Genomic DNA, 20,708 nt, shown 5'->3' on the forward strand with positions numbered 1-20,708 from the left:
AGTAAAGCTCTGAATGATCTGGTCCATGGTTAAGTCTTGGGCATCTTGCCTAGAGCCCTTTTTATGTCTTCATATGCCAGAGGCCTACAATCCTCCTGGATTGTACCTGCCTATTTAATTAAATCACCTATGCACTGGAATGCCTGTTCTTTGATGCTGGAGGTTATGCTTCCCACTGTCATGCCCTAGGCCCAACACTGTGCATGTGAAGACAAGGCTGCTTGAGAATGGGAGTAAAGGGCTGCACTTGGGGTCAAGAATGCTGGTCCCACTACTCACACTCCTTGTGTCACCTTGAGCAAAACACTTCCGCCTGGGGTTTTCCATATGTAAAATTGGTGCAATCATTCCTTCTCGTCTCAGTGATATATCAGAATCAGAAGGCAAAAATACTCGTTGTTGTGAACCAGGACGCCATAATTTTGGTCTCCTCCACCACCTTTTGCCAACAGTCAAAACGGTGCCTGGCCTCAAGCAGGGCCCAACGCAGGTGAGGCTAGGGAGGCGCCCAGGGCGCAGATTTTCAGGAAGCACTCGCTGTCAGATTCATGCAGGTGCAGGGAGCCCCGACTATGAGTGTCGGGGAATTTGGCCTCGGGCGACGGTTGGCCTCACCTGCCTCGGCCCCGCCCAGACGCGTGAAGGAACCCTAGAGAGACAACCTTCCTTCCAGCGCTAGGCCCGCCCCCTCCGTGACTTGACTTCCGGGACAGAATGAGGCGCCTTTCTATTGGCTGCTGTTCCGTGGCGTCACCAAGGAGCGCCCCCCCTCTGCTGAAGTCTTAGTGGAAAGCAGGCGCGCTGCTTTCGCAGATCCCCGGGAGAGTCGCAGTTTCCAGAACGCGGTGCAGGTGTCTAGGCGCCTGCTGACCTTGGCCCCCAAACTGGTGAGCCCAAGCCCGGCAGCTCAGGGCACCCGGCAGGACCGGTCGCCGCGGCCAGGTAGGTTGGAATTGTGGTCGGGTCTCAGCCTCCCTCCAGGTCTTCGGCTGAGGTCAAGACTGGACCGGGATCCGCGGCCGCAGCGACCACAGGAACCCGGCGGGGCGGGCCCTCGTTAGCGCCCACTGAGTGCCGGAGACAAAGCTGCGGGGCTGGTGCAGGGTGCCAAGCAAGTGGGTGGTGGGACACGGTCCCACGTCTCTCAAGCTGCGGTGCTTGTGCTGTTTCCACCTCGAATCTGCCACTTTGCTTAAGGACCCTTTAACAGGAGTTGAATTGAGCTCATGTCTGTTGCATCGTGATTACCGCAGAAGTATCAGGGCCACTCTACTTTCTAACTGGTACTTTGGCAAATGATTTCTTTAAGCCTCATTGCCCGCTAATGTAAAATGGAACATGGTACCTGAAGGAATTGTAGGGTGGAATGAGAACCTGAATGTGCCTGTCATGTGGGAAGGACATAGTCAGTGGGGCCTGGTTATCTTGGAAAGCAGGTGACCAGCCATATCCCGGAAGCAGCAGCCAGCATGTGACCAAGTTTTCCTGGGCTGACAGCAGACAGGGTGTCCATGGGCCTCTAGGAGATATCCTGTTGGAAGTCCAACCCCTACCACCTCTAGGACACTTTGGCCAAAGCCAAGAATTTCAGGGTCATCTGGACTTGAATCCAGGTCCTCTTGGGCTATTTTCTCTCCTTGGAAACTTGGGCAAATCCGTTCATCTTTCTGAGCCTTGTTTTTTTTATCTGTAAAATGAGGCTAACAGTATCTACCCTTCCACAGTTGTCAAGAGAATTCGATCAGACATTGTAGGTAAAGCACTTAAAATAAGACCTGGCATTCAATGGGAGCAGTAACTATTTTTTCAGTGTGTGGACTGTCTGCACGCATTTTGGCTTGAACAGATTTTTGACAGTAGCATGGTTGTGTAAGACAGGAGGGCCGAAGTTTCAAAGCTCCTGGTTTTCTGGTCGAATTCCTTGGCCACCACAGTGGTCAGATCAGTGACCTGGGTCTAATGAGTCTTTAACTGAACATGGCAAATTGAACCATCAGGGTAAGGACCAGGAGTCTGGGACTACCTCCGCATGCCTGAGCATAAAGGGCTACTTTTTAAAGCAAGGACCTATGCAGGGCAGGGACTGTTTGGAATGAAGGCCAGACTTAGACTAGAAACAAAACAAGAGAATGGGGTTTGTCTTTGAGTAAAGTCTGGAACTCAGAACAGGACCTGAGTCCTGTTGATACCTTCTAAGCGATTTGAGAAGGGAAGACAGCCATGTTGACAATCACCAAGCTTTCCCAAGTAGTGAAAAGTCAGGCCGCTGCTCCTGGCATTTGTTGATTCAACAGAGTGTAGTGTAGAGCCTTCTGTGTGCCAGGCACAGTGCTGGGCACTGTGGACTCAGCGGTGAGAGAGACAGATGTAGTCCTGGACCCAGAGAGGAGACAGCCCAGTGATGCCTGTCAGGCTTAGCTCTGCCCTTTGTCTGCAGCCTCTTCCCTCAGGTAGCCTGAACTGCAGCAGGAGAAACTAATTACCATCTGGAGAGGTTTGTGGGGGCTGCTCTAGAAGGCTAGGATGGCCTGGAAGGGGTTTTGTCTTGGTAATGTGAGTCATGGAAAGCATTTCAGTAGAAGGGTTATAGGATCAAACTGGCATTTTAAAAAATTGCCTGTGACAGCTGTGAAGCCGGTTTCACCAGCGGTCACTTGTCCATACAGGGCCCCACTCTTAGCTAATTTCTAGTCCTACTTATTTTAGCCCAGCCCAACCCAGCTCAGCATCACTTCCTCAAGGAACTAGACAAAGGCAGGACCCTTTATCATCACAGCAGTAGTCCCAATTGCTGGATCTTACTTATGACATTAGTTGTTAATATCAGTCTCCTCTGAGAGCAGGATGGCAGGGCTGAGCATGTCTGATCTATAGTTTGCCCAGTGCCTCAGTGGTGCCAGGGACAGTGTCAGCCTGCAGAAAGCACCGGTTGAAGGAACGCTGGAATCCCTGCCATCTAGGTTAGTGCCTGCATGAAGTAGTCACTCCTCTAGAAATGTTTCATTACACACATTGAATTGAGGGGGGAAAAAGACCGATAAAGTGTAACAGAGTGAAATAACTAGTAAGTGTGGGCCACTTCCAGGGCTGTGCTGTGCCAGGAATGGCTGATGGGGGGAGAGGGCTTGGGCTACAGCTCAGGGAACTCGGTGGATCCTGATGGTGGTTTCGGTTCCCTCTGTGCCCTAGGACCCACGTTTTTCTTCATAAGCTCTGATGCTGGTCTGCTGTAAAAGGTTGCTCACAACTCTGCTGCAGGCTCGGAAGTGGCCCTTTCAACCCTCCAGAAAGATGAGACTGGTGCAGTTCCAGGCACCCCACCTGATGGGACCTCACCTGGGCTTGGAGTCAGGGAATGATGGGGGGATCATCAACCTCAACGCCTTTGACCCCACACTGCCTAAGACAATGTTGGAGTTCCTGGAGCAGGGAGAGGCCACTCTCTCAGTGGCGAGAAGGTAAATCAGCAGGCAGCTGCAATGGCTGCCCTGCTACCCCCTCCTCTTCCCACCCCCATCCCTCTCCTGGGAAACAACCAGCTGGTAATTCTTTTGCAAGTGACCAGGGTAACCCTACCTTTCCTTTCTCACCTCTTCTCTTAGTGAAGAGCCTTAGAAATCTTGTATGACAACATCCTCAGGCCCAGGGACGGTGATTAACTATCTCAAGGCCGTATATTTTGTGGTGGAGCCAGAACTCTGCTTCATCACCCTGCCTTCCCCAGGGGACTAAGTTCCTGTCTGCCTGAGAAGTTGGGGATCTGGGGTCCTAGGAGGCATCTTGGGAAGCTTGGGGGAGTCTTTGGATTCTTGGCTCCTTAGAGGAGAGAGGACTTCAGAGAGGTGTTCTTAGAGATGGTTCTCGGGTTTGGGCTAGATTAGATAGGGACTTCACTGAAGTCAGGAGCCATGTGGAATCTGATGAACGGTAAATTAAGAACCACTTTGAGTTATTTTTACATATTAAACTGTCAAAAATACGAATGTTTGACAGCACACAATATTGGTAACAGTGTGTTTCCGATACTGTCATAGTCTCACAAGATTGGAAACTCTTCCACGTCCCTCATCAGGTAATTGGGTGAATCTGCACTGCGCAGGTATACACGGTCCTGTCCAAAAAGGGGAAAGGTATATACTGTTACAGCTAAATCTCCAAAAAATAACGTATTTTTTTAAAAGGTGTATTTGGTGTGCGTCATTTGTGTAAAGAAGGACAGGAAAAAGGGTGTGTGTAGAGCAGCTGTGTAGAGCTATACAGGCCATGGTAGCTGTGTCCCCGGATGGAGCAGGGGCAGAAGAGAGGCCTTTCCAGTCTTCTCACGTGGACCTTTGAATTCCCCTACATGACATGTATTACCTAATGGGGGAAAGGAAATCAACACTGGCTAAAAAGTAAACAGTGCTCTGATATCAAAGGATAATAGCTGGGTTTGGTTCGCACACGGATTGTGATGGTTGATAGATCTAGAAGATGTATTTGAAAAAGCAAAACTCGTAGCTGCTGCAGTACCTCCCCAGCATGCCCATGGGTAGCTGGCCTGCTCCTGACCATCCCTCTCTCCTGCTCTGGTCTCTGCAGAGCTCTGGCTGCCCAGTTGCCAGTCCTACCACGGTCAGAGGTGACCTTCCTGGCCCCAGTCACACGGCCAGACAAGGTGGTGTGTGTGGGAATGAATTACGTGGACCACTGCAAAGAGCAGAACGTTCCAGTGCCAAAGGAGCCCATCATCTTCAGCAAGTTTGCCAGCTCCATCGTGGGGCCCTACGACGAGGTCATCCTCCCACCGGAGAGCCAGGTCAGTGCCTCCTCATAGGCCCCCAGTCACCAGCCCATCACAAGGGTGCTTAGCACTCAGCAGCCAGCCTAAGGAGCTACCTGTTGCTTAGTACATTCAGCAGAGACTACACGGGATTATACTGTGTAAGGCTGGTCTCGGGAAAAAAAGAAATTAACAGATTTTGTATTGATTGCAAAAATATTATACTTTAATTGTAGAAAAATAAAATTCAGGACGCATCTTCTAAGAATAAGTATAGTGTCCTACGTGACCATAATAACCACTATCCCCACTAAGAAAATTAACATGAATAATACCTAGTATATACTCCAATGGGAATATTCCCAGTTGCCCCCAAAGATGACTTAATTTGGGTTCTGTTTTTTTGTTGTTGTTGTTGAACCAGGATCAGTCAAGGCCATGCAGTGTACTTGGTTATGTCTCTTTAGGGCCTTTAATCTAGAACAGGGATCTGCAGACTTGCTGAAAGGGTCAGTCAGTAAATAATAGACTCCAAATGCCACCGAGTGTCTGTTGCAACAACTCCTCTTCGCCCGTCATGTGAAAGCAGCCGTGGCTGGTACATAAATGAGTGAATATGACTGTATTCTAGGAAAGATCCAGCTTGCTGGATCTGGCTCATGGCTCATAGTTTACTGACTTCTGATATCAAACAATCGCCCTGCCCTTTTCTTTCATGCCACTGACTTTTGGAAGAATCCTGGCAAGTTATCTTAGCATATCCCACACTTGGTTTCCTCATGATTAGATTTAAGCATTTTTGTCAAGGATTCTGCATAGGTGTTAGTTCATTTGGACTCCTGCAACTAAATACTGCAGACTGGGTGGCTTATAAACCACAGAAATTTATTTCTCATAGTTCTGGAGGCTGGGAAGTCCAGGATCAAGGTGCCGATACATTTGGTGCTTGGGGAGAGCCGGCTTCCTGGTTCACAGATGACTGTCTTTTCACTGTTTTCTCACATGGCAGAAGGGGCAAGGGCACTAACCCTATTCATGAGACCTTCACCTTCATGACCTAGTTACTTCCCAAAGGCTCCACCTCCTATTACCACATTGGGGGTCAGGTTTCAGCATATGAATTTCGGAGTAGGGGGCACATTCAGTCTGAAGCAACAGATGTGTATTGCACCCCATTGGGAGGCTAAAGTTTGGTTCACTTGATGTTCACTAGATCTCATCGGAAAGGTGCATTTCACTGTAGTAATTAATAAGCAGTCTACGGCGGTAGGAATTTGAGACCCTGTGGACTATCTTATTGCCCCACAACTTTTCATCCAGGGATCCTCACCTGAATCCATTATTGTATTGGAGGTTAGAAAAAGGCGATTTTTCTATCATGCCTTTTTCTGGTCTTATTATCTGGCATTCTGTGAAGAAAAGAAACCTCCCTTCTTTTTTTACTCCTGTCCCTTTAGTAGCACTGTATATTCCTGATTTTCATTTTATCCAATATGCTGTAGTCCATCACTTACATTCTTTTTTTTTTTTTTTTAAAGATTTTATTTATTTGACAGAGATAGAGACAGCCAGCGAGAGAGGGAACACAAGCAGGGGGAGCGGGAGAGGAAGAAGCAGGCTCATAGCTGAAGTGCCTGATGTGGGGCTCGATCCCATAATGCCGGGATCATGCCCTGAGCCGAAGGCAGGCGCTTAACCGCTGTGCCACCCAGGCACCCCCATCACTTACATTCTTTTTGATACTCAGATGGTCTCAATTTGGCCAGTGGGTGGCTTCAAGTAGGCCCCAGCCCCGTCACTTTTTGAGTACTTCCTTGCTTTCTGGCCAAGATATTCCACGCTCATCTTGTACTGTCTCAGACCTGGAATTAGCCATTTCCCCCAAGGAACCCAATTCTATCTAGTGGGGAGCAATGCTAGAGACCAAGTTCAGGTGTCAGCTGTGTTCAGAGCAGCTCTGGTTGTTACCAGTAGAAAGAGCAGGCAGTTTGAAAGGCTAAGTTGTATCTATCTTATAGTTGCACTTCGCTGATAATGGGAAAGGCTGCGCATGTTTTCCTTTTTCTGTGTCTGCCCATTTCTTTTCAATTGAGTTAATACCTGAAAGCACTTAGGATGCTATTGGCACACAGTAGGGGCCACACCTCCCCCCTCATTCACTACATCTGGTGCATAGTGATTATAATTGTGGGCCCACAGCCAAGCCCCACTGTTAAGAGACCTAGACCCTGAATCACGGTGTACAGCCCCTTCAGCCTGGGAATAGGCCCTGGAGCCAGGCAGCTCACTGCTTCTTTCTCTGCAGGAGGTGGACTGGGAGGTGGAGCTGGCTGTGGTCATTGGAAAGAAAGGCAAGCGCATCAAGGTCAGGTGGACGAGATGCCAGCTATCTCTGGCATTGGGAAATGGTTGGCAACTACCTGCTCCCTGACTGCCTTATTCCTTGCCCATCTTTGGCTAGTTTTGGCAACTAACATGGGATAAAGGTTTGGTTATGGGGGTTGGTGTCACCATGATGATCTAACTTCCAATCTGGCCAAATCCCCTGTCCCCTAAAGGCCACAGATGCCATGGCTCATGTGGCTGGCTTCACTGTGGCTCATGATGTAAGTGCTCGTGACTGGCAAATGAGACGCAATGGAAAGCAGTGGCTGCTGGGAAAAACCTTTGACACCTTCTGCCCCCTGGGCCCTGCATTGGTGACCAAGGACAGTATAGCAGGTAGGTCTTGGATAGCCCACATGGTGACTCTTCCTGTTCTTACGTGGACACATCAGTGTTTAGAAAAGCCGCACTCAGGAAATTGGAATGTGGAGTTGCCTTTTTCTGAGTCTTTAGAGACCAGCTCTCAACCTAGGCCACGAGTTCCACAGGCCTTCTTCCATGTCCCTCCCTGCAGAGCTGGTAAACTTCTCTAGCTGCCACTGTCCGTGAGCATCTTTAAGTTGGAAAGAAGTAGAAGTTGGCTGTTGAGCATCAGAAAATGGCTGTCAAAAGCCCGTGTCTTTTCCCCAGGAAGTGAGAGGGAGAACATGGTGGCACCTCTGCAGCCAGGGGTGCTAGGGCAGCACCCATTCTAAGCAGCAAGGGCAAGGTGAGCCAGGAGGAAAGCCCGTCATTAAGAGGGCAGAACACAGCCATTTGGGTGGCGATGTGTCCACGCAGCCCAGCTTTACACCACCCTGTGCAGACATCAGGGAAGTGAAATTGTGTTCCAGCTGCTCCGAGGGGGGTGTGAGTGTGTAAAGCAAAAAAGACGAAGGTGCTCATTAGCCAGGACACTGTTACAGGTAAGCTGCCCCCTGCCGTCAGGTGCAGGAGGCGTCCATGCCCCTGCCTGGGTGGTTACCCTGTCGCAGTACAGATACCCAGTCGTTTTTATATCTGCAGTTGTCAGCCTCTGCTGTGGGACATTCCCTCCTTAACCCACCCCAGTGACCACTGGCAGATGCTCTACTAGGTGGTAGATGCATGGAGACCTGAGGCGGCCAATGTCTGTACAGAAAGTTCCAGGGTAGGGAGTACTGAGTGGGTGTGAAGTGCCAGGAGCACATGCAGGGAGACCCGCAGACAGACCTTTCATCTGGCCAGTCACAAAGCCACGTTGTACATTTGCTTTCTTAGTAAAGGGAGGGTTTTGAGGGAAAACGAGAACCCCAAGGTGGTACCTTTACATTTTCAGATCCACACAACTTAAAGATCTGCTGCCGAGTGAACGGGGAGGTGGTCCAGAGCAGCAATACCAACCAGATGGTGTTTAAGACGGAAGAGCTGATAGCCTGGGTCTCCCAGTAAGTGGGATGGGGCCCTACTCCACACACCCACCTGAGGCTGAGCTGAGCCTTCCAGCCCTGTGGCTCTGGCCTCACCTGTCTCTTCTGCCCCAGGTTCGTTACTCTTTACCCAGGGGACGTCATCCTGACTGGGACCCCCCCAGGTGTTGGTGTGTTCAGGAAACCTCCAGTCTTTCTCAAGGTAGGTTGATTAAAAGGTGGAAAAGGAACAAAGAACCAGAATTCCTGGCAGGCTTGTGAAATCCAGGCCTGAATGAAGCCAAAGGACTGATGTCCTCCTGACCTTCTCTTACAGAAGGGGGATGAAGTTCAGTGTGAAATTGAAGAACTAGGCATCATCATCAACAAGGTGGTGTGAGGGTTCTCCCCACAGACCCTGGACTTAGAGGTGGGGCATCCATTCTCTCCCAGTGCCAGCTGCCTCTTCCAGGTAGAGTGAGGGGAGAGGAAGCTTGCTCTCCTCGTCAATAAAATTCTCAGCCAAAGCAGCAGCTTGACTTCTGCTACAGCTTGTCTTCTTTTAGGGTTTCAGGGAACAAGACAGGGCCTTCTCACAGGGTGGGGAAGGAGAGAACAGATACACCAAAGGATGGAAAACGCAAGAGACGGCAAAGGACAACGAAGCACAAAAGATTTTATAGTTCAGGTAAGGGTGTGCAGCCCCTCTGTCTTCTGGCTCCAGGACACAGCTATGTTCTGGGGCGGAGAAGTCACCCCACAGTTCTAGCTACAAACGAACTGCCGGATGAACTGTTCCAGCTTTTCCTGATTTTCCCGGCTGGTGAATGTAGGGGACAGGTAGAGCATGGGGCCTGCAGGGCTGGGCGTCTGCTGCAGCACCTGGGCCACAGGGAAGGGCTATAAGCACTCACAATAGGGGCTGTGCCTGTCCCCCAGCAAACTGCAAGTGCGACCTCGGGCCCCTCAGACCCTCAGTGCAAGTGTTGCCTCAAACTCGAGAGTAGGAGACAGACCGTGGTTTAAGAGACCAAAGGGGCCAGGAAAACCATCGTACCTTCAACTACTGCCACCACGCCTATTCTGAGACACTAGGTAAACCCCAGGGTGGGCATAGCCAGGCTACCCTGAGCAGCTCTATCAATCAGGGTAGAGTTAGGGATGGGAGGCAGGAGGATGGTGAGACGGGCTCCTCTTACCCCCAGGTCTCTGAAGGTCCAGATAGCACTGATGGCAATATTTGGGTCTGCACACTCTGGAAGAAAAGAAAGTGAAGGCTATAGGGCCAAGGCTTCTCTTGTGCTGAAAGAAGGAACTAGCCAAGGCTAGGGCTCAGACTCTATAGATGCAAAGACCCTCTCTCTACTCTACAACCCTCCTTCCTGGAGTTGCAATGTCACTGCCCAGCAGGGGGCAGCAGCCACCATCAAACCCTTCCCAGCCTCTGGGGAGCCTGGGCTGGCTGCCTGGAACTCACCAAAGAACCCTTCCTCCTGGGCAGTGGCCTGCAAGAACTGCAAGAGTTGCTCAGTGTAGCCGGACTCTGTGGGAGAGATGATGTAGGCCTAGGGCCTGAGGCCCTGCCCTGAGAGCTCTCAGCCTCCCCCGGTGGCTGGCCAGGGAAGCACAGGCCTTACCTGTATCAGGCAGCCGTCCCTGGTGGAGGAAGGCGGCAGCCTGTGCAAAGGCTTTGAGCAGTGGGCTAAGCAGGCGGCAGAGGAAGAGGAAGAAGTCCGGGCAGCGTGACTGCTGACTGAGCTGGAGGGGGACAGACCAGAATGAGGGCAGCTCCCACTGCCTGCCTCCCACACCCCCGACATGGCTTCTCCCAACTTACCCTAAAGTACCGGCCCTCAGCCTCCTCGAAGTCATCACTGTCACTATCAGTAAAGTCCCCACTCGGTTTCCACAGCAGCTTTGCACTTAAACGCTGCCGCCCTGTGTCACAGGCTGGCCGGGAGCCTGGGGTCTGGGGGCCATGGGAACCATTGGTCTCCGACCGGTTCAGCCCTGAGCTCCCCACTTCCCTAGACCAGATACACGGCAGACCTGGCATGTGGAGGTGAAACCAGTAAAAGCAGACCTAGGGAGCCCAAGAGGACACCAAGAGCCACACCAGACCACGGTACCTGCTGAACCTACTTGCAGGGCGAGAGGAAGTGAGCACCGACCTTTAAGGGCCACAGTTCTGTGGACAAGAACTGGAGGGGGCAGGAGGCATGCAAAGGACCTGGAGGTACAGTTGTCTAGTGCTGTCATGATAGGGCATATAGGGCAAAGCCCAAGGCAAAGACTGGCAGAGGCAGGACCCAGGCCTCCCTGTCTGCCAGGCCAGGGGCACGCCCACCCCCACAGCACTCCGGGTGGGAGTAGGTGGCCAGAACCCAGACCGGGGCTTTGTCTCCACTGCCCTGCCTACCTCCTCAGCAACCAGGAGCCCACACTGGATGAGACGGTCCAGCACTTCCTGACAGTAGCAGTAGGAAGACTGGCAGGGCTGAGGAGAAAAGCATTGATGTGGCCTCAGAACCAGGCCATGGGCAGGAGCCTGGTCAGAGGCGGGGCAAGGGAGACCTACCTCCATAGGACTTAGGGGCCTACGCCTGCCCAGCCCCTCCTGATATCCACAACCGAGAGGGGGAGGCCCAGGGCCATGCGGGGTGGGGGGAGAGGCCTGACCTGCAGCAGCAGCAGGTCCTGGGGCAGCAAGTGCAGCAGCAGCAGGATCTGACGGTACAGCTCGTTCTGGCTCAGCAGCTCAATGCCCTGGAGCTCCCAGGGCCCCTCAGGCGGCACTCTGCCTGCCAGCAGCCCCCGCACAGCACAGGCTGGGGGAGGAAAGGGCCGGGCACGAGGAGGGAAGCCATTCACCTCACCCCTACATGTGTCCCACCCAGCCCGAGCCCTGGGGACTCACCACCCACAGCCTCACTCAGGAAGGCAGGCAGCAGCTCGGCACTCAGGCGTGCCAAGTGTGTGAGACCTGGGCCCGGCCGAGGAACTACCAGCAAGTCCCCCTGATGGACGCGCAGCAGGGCCACATGCGCCCGTAGCAGGCTCAGCGTGTGCTGCACGAGGCACCGCAACTGCCCCGAGAAGCCCACATCAAAGCCACGCAGTAGTGTCTCCTCGGTCAGCCAGGAGAACTCCCCCAGGAGCTGGGACAGGAACACACCCTGGGGGGGGGGGCAGGGCAGTACAGGGGCTGAGCAGGAGGGCCACACCCCTCCCCCAGCCCCCTAGCACTCTGTCCCCTACCTTCTGGTGCTTGAAGAGTAGCAGTGTCGCCATGATGGCCGTGCTCATCACTGCCGAGCTGGTCACGCTGGCTGGGGCCGAGGGTACGAAATGCTGGTCAGGGCTTTAGGCCCAGTGGCCTAGTCCCTCCACCGCCCCAGCAAGTCTTCCTAGTCAAGAACAGTACCCCTGACACCCCCCTGGCAGCAGCCACCCACACACACACACAACTCTACCCCAGGCAAGGGGAGAGAAGGCCCGGTCCTTGAGCGCCACCCTTCCCTGTGGAAAACCAACATTTATCAATACATGACGGGAGTTCAGGGACCTTCCCTGCCTCTCACAGGCCCACTTACCAGCCCACTGTCTCTGTCACAGAAAGGGCACTCGAGTAATAAAGAGAATTCTGTTAACACAGTGTCTGGTACAGAGGGTGCTATTAAGTCTATTATGTGCCTAATTCCGTGCAGTTGACATCGCCCTCATTTACAACTAAGGAGACCAGGCTCAGATGAAGTGATGAGCACAAGGAAGGGCCAGGTATGACCTTGGGCAGGTGGCTCATCCAGCCTGCACGTACCCTCCACAGCTTAGCCACCCTGTGCACTCATCTAATGGCTCCCTAGGTTCTCCCTGGCTGCCCTGTTCCCTAGGAGCAGGGAGGGGTCCACTCCTCTTCACATGTCCCAAGTGGGCCACACAGGAATGGATGTCAGGTGCAAAAACCCATTTGGAACGGAGGGCCCCGAAGACTGGCTGACCCAGTAGAGGGACTGCTCAGGAGCCTCCCGTAAAAGGCCCAGACGCTCCCCCTCACCATTTAGGACGTGACGGCTCAGCCTCCTGACCAGGAGCTGGTCCTCTTCCTTAAATGCCAGAAGGGGCCCAGTTGCTGGAGTCCACTCCTGTTCTTTCTCAGTGTCTGGGACAACAGTACTGGGATAGAAACAGATTACACGATAAAGGGACCAAACCTCAAAACAGTTGTGGGGAAGCCCAGAGCTTTCTCAAAGGTGAGGGTGTTTCCCCATCCCCACTCCTGAGGCAAGAGGTGGCTCATGTAACTCTAGCCCTTCCACGTTTGTGTGCCATGTCCCACAGTCAGATTATAGGCAAGGGGGTGCCTGGTTCTGTTCTAGATGACCCATGGATATCTGGAGAGGGAAGGCTGGAGTTGGTGATGTGTTTGTAGGTATGGGGGAAGAGGGTGCCAGATCACAAGCTGGGGCTGAAGGGCTGCCTGCCTTGCCCCCAAGACCCACACACTCCCATGCCCCTACCATTGGCCCAGCACGATGGGCTGCAACAGCTGCTCCAGGGTCTGCCTGCTGCCCCAGCAGCTTCTGGCGTTGATGGTGTATTCCTGCCCAGGACAAGGCTCTTATTAGATGGCCTGCCCTGGCCCACCAGGAAACCTGCACACAGCCCACCTGAGGTAGGCAAGGCTATCCCTGCAGAGGCTCTGAGGGCCAGGCCACCAGAAGCCCTGGGACAGACCCCAGGTACTCCCAGCCTTGTCCAGCAGGCTGCATACCTGTAGGGAGAAGGGCTGGGCCAGGTGCACACGGACACAGACCCTGGGGCTGCGGCCCCAGCATCGTAGGATCCTCAGGACAGCCAGAGCTCCTGTCCACAGCCCCAGTGGGGTCAAGGCCTGCAGGGAGGGAGGGGCTGAGTGAGCAAACTGCTTGGGGGCACTTTCTGCTCTGGTTTATCTTGGGCCCAAACTGGTACATGACCATGACCTCTTCAAGCTAATTTTCTCATCCATAACAGGAGAAATCCCTAACTGGGTCTTTAGAAGACGAAATGACTGGATAAGTGTAAGGGCCTTGGGAAGTGCCACAGGATGATGACTGGAGGGGCAGAATTCCTTTGCACTCCCCGCTTAACTCTAATCCTAAGGGGAGCTGGCCAGAGGACACAATGTGTCTCCTCTCTAGAGATGGTGTCCACTTAGAGTCACCAGGGGCAGGACTCACGTGGTATACATCACAAGGTGCATCTGGAACCAGGTCATAGGTGATGGCCACTGGCACTAGCATGGCATCTGGGATGACGCCCACCTGGACAGACTGCACCACCAGTCCCAGCCAGGTCTGGCCCAGGGCTGACAGCCGAGGCCCCTGGGCCCCAGGGGGCTCCTCCAGGAATATGAGCAAGGGCTGCCTGCTGACCAACAGCTGCTCCATAGCCTGGAGGGGGGTTGGGGGAGGCAGGTATCAAGACCAGAGCAGCAACAAGCCCCTGTACTGTGGTCTGACCCCACTGGTACCCTGAGGGCACTTACGGCATGGGCCACAGCCCTTGCAAGGACCCCCTCCGAGCTGTCCAGGGTAAGGTTGACCTCTGGGGGCAAGAAAAGCCCCCCAAGCTTCTTTAGCAGAGCTCTGTAGGGCACAAGGCAAAGCTTGATGAGAGAAGGGGCTCAGGAGATGGGATCGGGCAGGAGGCCAGTGAGATCCTCAGCCCACCAGGGCCAGCCTGGGTCCTACCTGAACACCCTGAAGCCAGGCATGGCCCTAAGGCTCATAGCTGACCCTCCACCTGAGCTCCACAGGCTGAGATGACAGAGTTGGGAGCAGAAAGACCAGGAAGAAGGCCTCTGGGGAACTGCTGCCAGCAACACCCCCGTACACATCCCCACACACCCCTACCCAGGCTGGGAACTTCTCCCCTGTATGTCTAGGGGCACAAGGCTTTTACCTGAGGGTGGGGGAGCAGGTGCGGGGGTCCCAAGCCACACGGAGCACACCCAGGCCTTGGGAGAGCAGCACAAAGGGCAGCAGGATCCCATCCAGGAGTGACTTGTGGGTAGAGAGGAGGACAAGCGGCAAGCCCTGCTTGGGGAGAGCCAGAGGGAAGTGCCAATCCGCCCCCACCCTGAAGATGCAGGAAGCTGAAACCCAGCACCTCCAGACCCAGGGCAGCCCCAGAGGGAGGGAGGGTTCAGCTGAGCAGTTCTTCCTCTGAGCACATTTCCCAAAAGTAGAGGAGCTCTGTCAACAACTTTTAAGGTAATGCACTGACGTAATGGTTGTTAAGACCATGATGAAAAGACGTTAGAGGGAGCCCCATGGGAGCAAGACCGTGAGACACGAAGAGAAGGTCATCAAAGAGCAGTGGATTTTTCCCACCAGCTGATGGGGCTGGTCCCAACTTAGGGCTTGGCCTAGCCTCTGCTCCTCTGTTCCCGCCATCCCCATCCCAATGGAGGGCGGGCCTTACTCCCTGGGCGGCCTTGTGGACCATCTTCATCTGGCCCTTGTGGAGCTGCACGTTCAGGAAGACACAGTTCAGGAACCGCAGCAGTGCCCAGCTGAATAGCCTGGAGAGTGACACCCAGTCTGAGGTATGTCAGGGCCCCGCCCATGAGGCAGGGCCCAAGACCCCTCAGGAGGCTACCCAGCATTCCTGTAAGGCAAGTGCTATTACTGTCCCCACTTTATGGAAGAAGGAAGTGAGGCATGGGGAGGTTACAGAAGCTGCTGAGTAGTAGAGAAAGCTAAGAAGTGCTAATGCGGGGACTGGAAGGCAGGCTTGACACCAAAGCCCATGCCTATGAGGTGCTATTACTTTCCCAAGACTTCACAGTGCAACTGTCTCAAATCAGCTTCAGAGCATCTCCCTGCCTCCATTTACCCTGAAAGAAATTAGAGGACCAAGACTCTCTCCAGGCATAGCCCAGCCTGGTCTTTGGAAACTGCAGGGAAAGAGGAAATACAAAGGAAGGAGTTAGAGATACAAAAAGGGGATAACTAAAAGGGCCAAGTCTCTGAGGAGGCATTCCCCAGAGGCCCAATGGGGGGACTGGTGTTGAACGAGGACAGAAGCGTAGATGCAAGTAGCACAGAGATGTGGTGGACAAGCAGCATGCCCTCATCCAATGGCTTCTACTTCTCCATGAAGCATGAGATGGGGCCATCAGTTAACAGTGGGTAAATCCAAGAAGGAGCAGTCTGGATCAGTCTCGGCAGACACTGTGTGCCTCTTTGAAAATCTCATAAAGGAAACATTTGACTGCTTAGGTACAGAGAAGGCAGGTAGCTGGGTTCAAACAGAACAAGTGACTCCCTCCCAAGGGTATTATCATGAGGAGCCCTGGAATCGAAGCAAGGCCAGAAGAGAAGAAGAGAAAAGAAGGGGGCTGATGGCTGGTGTAAAGGTTGTCAGGTCAAGGGACTGGAAGTCTCAGCAAAGTCAAAGAATTGACACATGGAGGTCTGGTCAAAGTTACCAACCACCTCTACTTCCTGTCCTAAGTAAGCAGTTGACCACTGAGCACTTTCAAGACAGCTGTGCCTTCTTTCCCTTAGTGACTCATTCATCTCTTGGTTTTAAATATCTGTATGCTAAAGCTTTGCAAATCTATGTTCCTGACCCCAGCCTCTTCTGAGCTCCAGACTCATGAGCAACTGCCTCTTCAGTGTCTCCACCGACACGTCCGGCATCTGAAACTCTATGTCCAAAATATCCTTTGTGGACCAAACTCACTCCTCCCCAAGCCTGCCCCTTCCACCCATACCACCAGGTGCTCTCCCAAAACCCTGGCTCTCCCATGATTTGTCCCTTTTTCCCTCATTGCCCCCACCCTCACCCTTTCAATCCATCACCTGTTAATTTGGTGTCTTTCAATCCATTTTTCCAACCCCTACTGTCACCACCACATGCCTCATCATGGCATCTCACCTGGACTAACAAAGCTTCCCAAATAGTCTTCTGTTCTCTACTCTTGATCCCAATTCACCTTGTTGGCATTTCCTGCTTAAAACCTTTCCATTGGTTTTCACTGCACTTAGAAATCAAATCCAAACTTCTTGAATGGCCCTGCATATCCTGTCCCTTCTACCTCTCAATTTTGTCTCCAACAGCTCTCTCCCTCACTTGCCAGCTTCCAACCACAGCTTCATGAGCAAAAGTGGCCATTTCTTATGGCCATAGCTCATGCCATTCCCTCTAGTAGGATTGTTCCCTCCATCCTTGCCCCCTCAAGTTTGGCTCCTTTCCCCCCTTGTCCCTATCTTACAAGTCTCTTCCTCCCCCCACACCTGTTTTCAATCTTAACCCTTGTTCTGTCCTTCTTGCAGCCATATGTTTACTCTGCCCTGTGCATCCCTCCGTTCTCCAGGAACAAGACCCTGCATCTAAGAGGAACTCAGATCTGTGCCAGATGAATGCAGGAGGGAGAATGCAGGAGGGCGCCTATAAGATGGGGGAACCAGCCACCTCACCTCTCCACAGGAACCTGATCTGGGGAGAGGAAGAAGGATAGAGAGGGAACTGGAGTCTGGGCCACAACCAGGGGTTCCTGGGCTGACCCTCAAACCCCTATCCCCAGGACAGACAGACAACACCAGGCCAGCAATGGGGAGAACCTGGGCTGGAAGCTGGCTCAGATCAAAGGCTCACCCCATACCTGACCGGTCCCATCAAGGAGCCAGCTGTCCTTGAAAGATCTCACAATGTCCAGATCAGGGGCTCCCTTCAGGCTCTCTGGTAAACACACCATCCAACTCCCCAGGAGGGGAGTCCAGTCTTTCCCCAAACCTAGCCAACACCCACTCTCCAGAAGGGCAGAGGCCCCAGCCCAGAAAAGAGTGCCCCTCAGCCCAGAGTTACCTGAGCAGGAAGGGGCGGAGCGGAGCCTGGATATGGCCCAAGATGCGCTGTACCTCTTTCTTCACAAGGCCTGGTACCTGGCCTTCCCCAGCCCCTCCTGGGACCCTCCCTGAGATGACATTCTGCACCCTGTGGTGTGAGGGGGAGTGGTGTTAGGCTGGGGCAGACCTAAGATCTCTCAGGTAACTTCCCACAGCACCACAGCATCCCCAGAACACAGACTCCAGTATTTATCCTCCATCTTTAAGGGCCCCAGGCAAAGCTAACGGTCTAGAAAACAGCCCTCTAAAACCACCCCTGCCTAGAATGTTGGTCATCCCTTCAAGGGTCTCAAAGTCCCAGCCAGACTCCAATCCCTGCTTCCTCACCCAGTGCTTTCCATGATCTTCTGTGGGGCGTCCTGACCGGGTGGTATGGGCTGCTCCAGTGACCATAAGAAATAGCAGAGCCTCCGAACCAGCCAGCCCCGAAACCTGGACACAGCCCCCAGGGCAGGGAGGGTGGTGATCTTTTAGAGGGCCCGTACCCCACTACGGTCTACAGAGGGTATTCCACCAGGAAGGGATCACACCTGAGTCCCATGGCCTGGGAACACCTGAGCTTGGCTTATCATGGAGCAGGAAGCAGCAGCACCTGCCCATCTGTGCCCCATTCCCTCCCCTCTCCCTGAACAGGATACAGGTTCAGGCCTGACACACAGTGGGCAATCCATAAATGCTCACAGCAACTGCAGGAGAGTTCCAAGCCTGCCTCTCCCCACCTGTGGGTATGGAGCAGAGGGCAGGGGCCCTTCTTTTTCCACAAAAGGAAAATAATGACAGCACAAAACACGGCTCCAGCAGCCCTGTACCCAAGGACCCTGCCCGCCACCCTCCCCCCACCTCCCAGCTCTGACTACCTGGTGTTCTCCTCCTTCACCAGGATCACGTTGCGGAAGCCTAGATCCATTATGCTTCTGTGGAAGAGGGACTCCTGCAGGAGAGGGGCCAGGGACAGCATGTCCTTGGGGGCCTTCACAAAACAACGAAGGAAAGCCCCCACTCTATATTCTGTAGGCTTCACCTGATGGGAGTATTGAGTATACCAGGAGACAAAATACAGTACAGCATTTCACTTCTCAGATCCCAAGACTCACTCAGGAGAAAGGGTCCCACAGTCAAAATGGAAGTGCTGCATGCTCTACAGAATCCCCGTCTTGGAGAGTAGCATATAGTCTCTGAGAAGTTCTCTTGTCAACAGCAGAGAACACGTAGGTCCTCTGCCAGGACCCTGGGGCTCATCAGCACAGCACAAGGTATGGATGCAGGATATCTTCAAGCATGTGTTAAGTGCTGTGTGACTTTAAGTGGGCAGTGTCCCCAGAACTGAACAAGACTCATGCAGGCCTGGCCAGACACCCGTCCTCTGGCCATGCCCAATCTCCTCTCTCTGCACTACCCCACCCAACTCTTGAAGGCCTGGAAGCCAGCCCTGACCAACAACACAACCAACACAAGTGCATCCATTCCCCTGAAAGACAAGAGCACAGGCATGGGTTGAGGAGGGCTGAACATAAAGGAAGCTGCTTCCCAGAGCCATGGCTCCTGTAGTCAATTTCCCCAAGTTTCCCTGATGGAGCCCAGCCCTACCATCACTCACCCAGCTCTTGGGAGTGCAGGTTTGGCAGCAGCGACCCACAAAGGGGCGATATTTCCCCAGGAATGGGGTAACAGCCTCCAGCTTCATCCCAAAGCCTGAGGACCACAAGCTGGTCTGGAAAAAGGTCACAGAAGAAATCAGAGGACGCAAAATCTTTGGCAGAGGGAAGGAGGCTCCAGAAGTGAGGGGACACAGAAGGGGAGGTGAGAGGACAGAGGGTATTTTGGGAATGGGAGGGTACACCCTACCTCTTGGCTGTTCTGGGTGTTCCTCTGCTGGATTTGGTGTCTGGCTTCCAACATGGTATCCGTGGGGGCCTATAAAATCTGGGAACTAGCCACTGCTGCGTGTGTCTGTCTGTCTGTCTCTCTCTCTCTCTCAGGAACCTGACCTGGGGGAGAGGAAGAAGGATGAAGGGGGAACTGGAGTTTGGGGAACAACCAGAAGTTCCCGGAGTGACCCCCCCCCCCAAGTCCTCAACCCCAGGACAGATAGACAACACCCAAGCCAGCAGTGGTGAGAAGCTGGGCTAGAAGCTGAAGGGAAGCTGGCTCAGATCAAAGCTCCACCCCATACCCCACAAAGGAGCCAACTGTCCTCAAAAGGTTTCGGTGTGCAGATCAGGGGCTCCCTCAGGCTAATATGAAGGGGATCAGCTGTCTTACCAGCAGCAGCCACCCTTCCATCTCACAGCACAGATGGGGGCTGTAATGGAGACTGAGACCCCTTCTGTGCACAGGGAAAGAATAAGGCTAGACTGGCAGGAAGCATCAGACTGCCAAAGAGGAACAGGACCATCGCCACAAGGCTACCAGGTCCTGCTCAGCGGCTCTTCTCCCTTGCACAAGACAGTACTTTATCCATCCAACCATTACAGGAATGTGGGCATAGGGTATGAGGTGGGGGGACAGGTGGAGGGTCAGAACACGGAAATGCCACACAGACCTGTTCCCAAGGAATGCTCACCTGGTTGGGGACATGACAGACTTTTCCAAAATGGATCCCCTTTTACTTAGTACTCTCCACAAAAGCTCCCACTTGGTATCTCCTCAGCCCCTCCTTCCCACCACAATATTCCCCTGAATTAACAAACATCTATCGTCCGCAAAACAACACTGAACCCCTCCCAGCCTAGAAACTGGATGTTAAGAACCCCTCCACCCTGATTTCTTAACATGTCCCTCATGGGTAGGCTCATCCAATTATTTATGTTACCCCACCACACAATGCACATATCCATGTGGAAGTGCCTTCTCCCTTCCCCGCCATCCCACAAATTCTGTCCATGGCTCTAAATCCATGATGGATCTGGATCACCCTCTAGTTCTTTCCTTTCTTCCTTGGTTCCCCCAGCCTAAGCTTGCTGGGCAAGAAGCCTCCTCCAGGACCGAGGTTTCATTTCCCCACATCATCTGGAAGTCTCCTGGGGGCAAGGGCTGCAGTGGACACATCTCCATATGCACAGCAGTCAGCCCTGCACAGAGGAGGGATCCAGGAAGTGCTAGATGAGACTGTAACTTCCCCTCCCAGCATTCCTCTGGGTCTCTCCTCTTCCCAATTAGCACAGTTTAGATCTATGAAGCCAAGGTGTAGGAGGATGGAAATTCCTTCAGTGCATAAGCTCTGCTAGACTCATTCCAAATGCACTTCCTACTTTGAAAAACCTCTTACAGCCCCATTCACAGACATTTGGCACAGAG

General features: G+C 53.2%; 2 protein-coding genes across 2 annotated transcripts; one reads left to right on the top strand and one right to left on the bottom strand.

The window, feature by feature from the left end:
- Positions 1 to 752: 752 nt before the first annotated feature.
- LOC113241987 (fumarylacetoacetate hydrolase domain-containing protein 2A) lies at positions 753 to 9,047 on the top strand. The gene is made up of 8 exons (XM_026479923.4): positions 753 to 942; positions 3,190 to 3,458; positions 4,582 to 4,798; positions 7,068 to 7,127; positions 7,321 to 7,483; positions 8,445 to 8,553; positions 8,650 to 8,737; positions 8,852 to 9,047. Exons 2-8 carry the CDS (start codon positions 3,217 to 3,219, stop codon positions 8,912 to 8,914), a joined length of 942 nt encoding a protein of 313 aa, XP_026335708.1. The 5' UTR covers positions 753 to 942; positions 3,190 to 3,216; the 3' UTR covers positions 8,915 to 9,047.
- A 126-nt stretch (positions 9,048 to 9,173) lies between these two features.
- GPAT2 (glycerol-3-phosphate acyltransferase 2, mitochondrial) lies at positions 9,174 to 19,499 on the bottom strand. The gene is made up of 21 exons (XM_044379198.3): positions 19,257 to 19,499; positions 19,009 to 19,122; positions 18,269 to 18,342; positions 17,739 to 17,843; positions 17,371 to 17,499; positions 14,980 to 15,079; positions 14,458 to 14,591; positions 14,042 to 14,141; positions 13,734 to 13,946; positions 13,286 to 13,405; positions 13,032 to 13,114; positions 12,569 to 12,687; positions 11,773 to 11,843; positions 11,432 to 11,690; positions 11,194 to 11,342; positions 10,934 to 11,011; positions 10,352 to 10,483; positions 10,152 to 10,272; positions 9,992 to 10,057; positions 9,714 to 9,769; positions 9,174 to 9,396 (listed from the first exon to the last, which is right to left on the bottom strand). Exons 1-21 carry the CDS (start codon positions 19,308 to 19,310, stop codon positions 9,280 to 9,282), a joined length of 2,394 nt encoding a protein of 797 aa, XP_044235133.3. The 5' UTR covers positions 19,311 to 19,499; the 3' UTR covers positions 9,174 to 9,279.
- Positions 19,500 to 20,708: the final 1,209 nt, after the last annotated feature.

The sequence above is a fragment of the Ursus arctos genome, unplaced genomic scaffold (assembly GCF_023065955.2).
Source record: "Ursus arctos isolate Adak ecotype North America unplaced genomic scaffold, UrsArc2.0 scaffold_8, whole genome shotgun sequence".
Classification (NCBI taxonomy): domain Eukaryota; kingdom Metazoa; phylum Chordata; class Mammalia; order Carnivora; family Ursidae; genus Ursus; species Ursus arctos.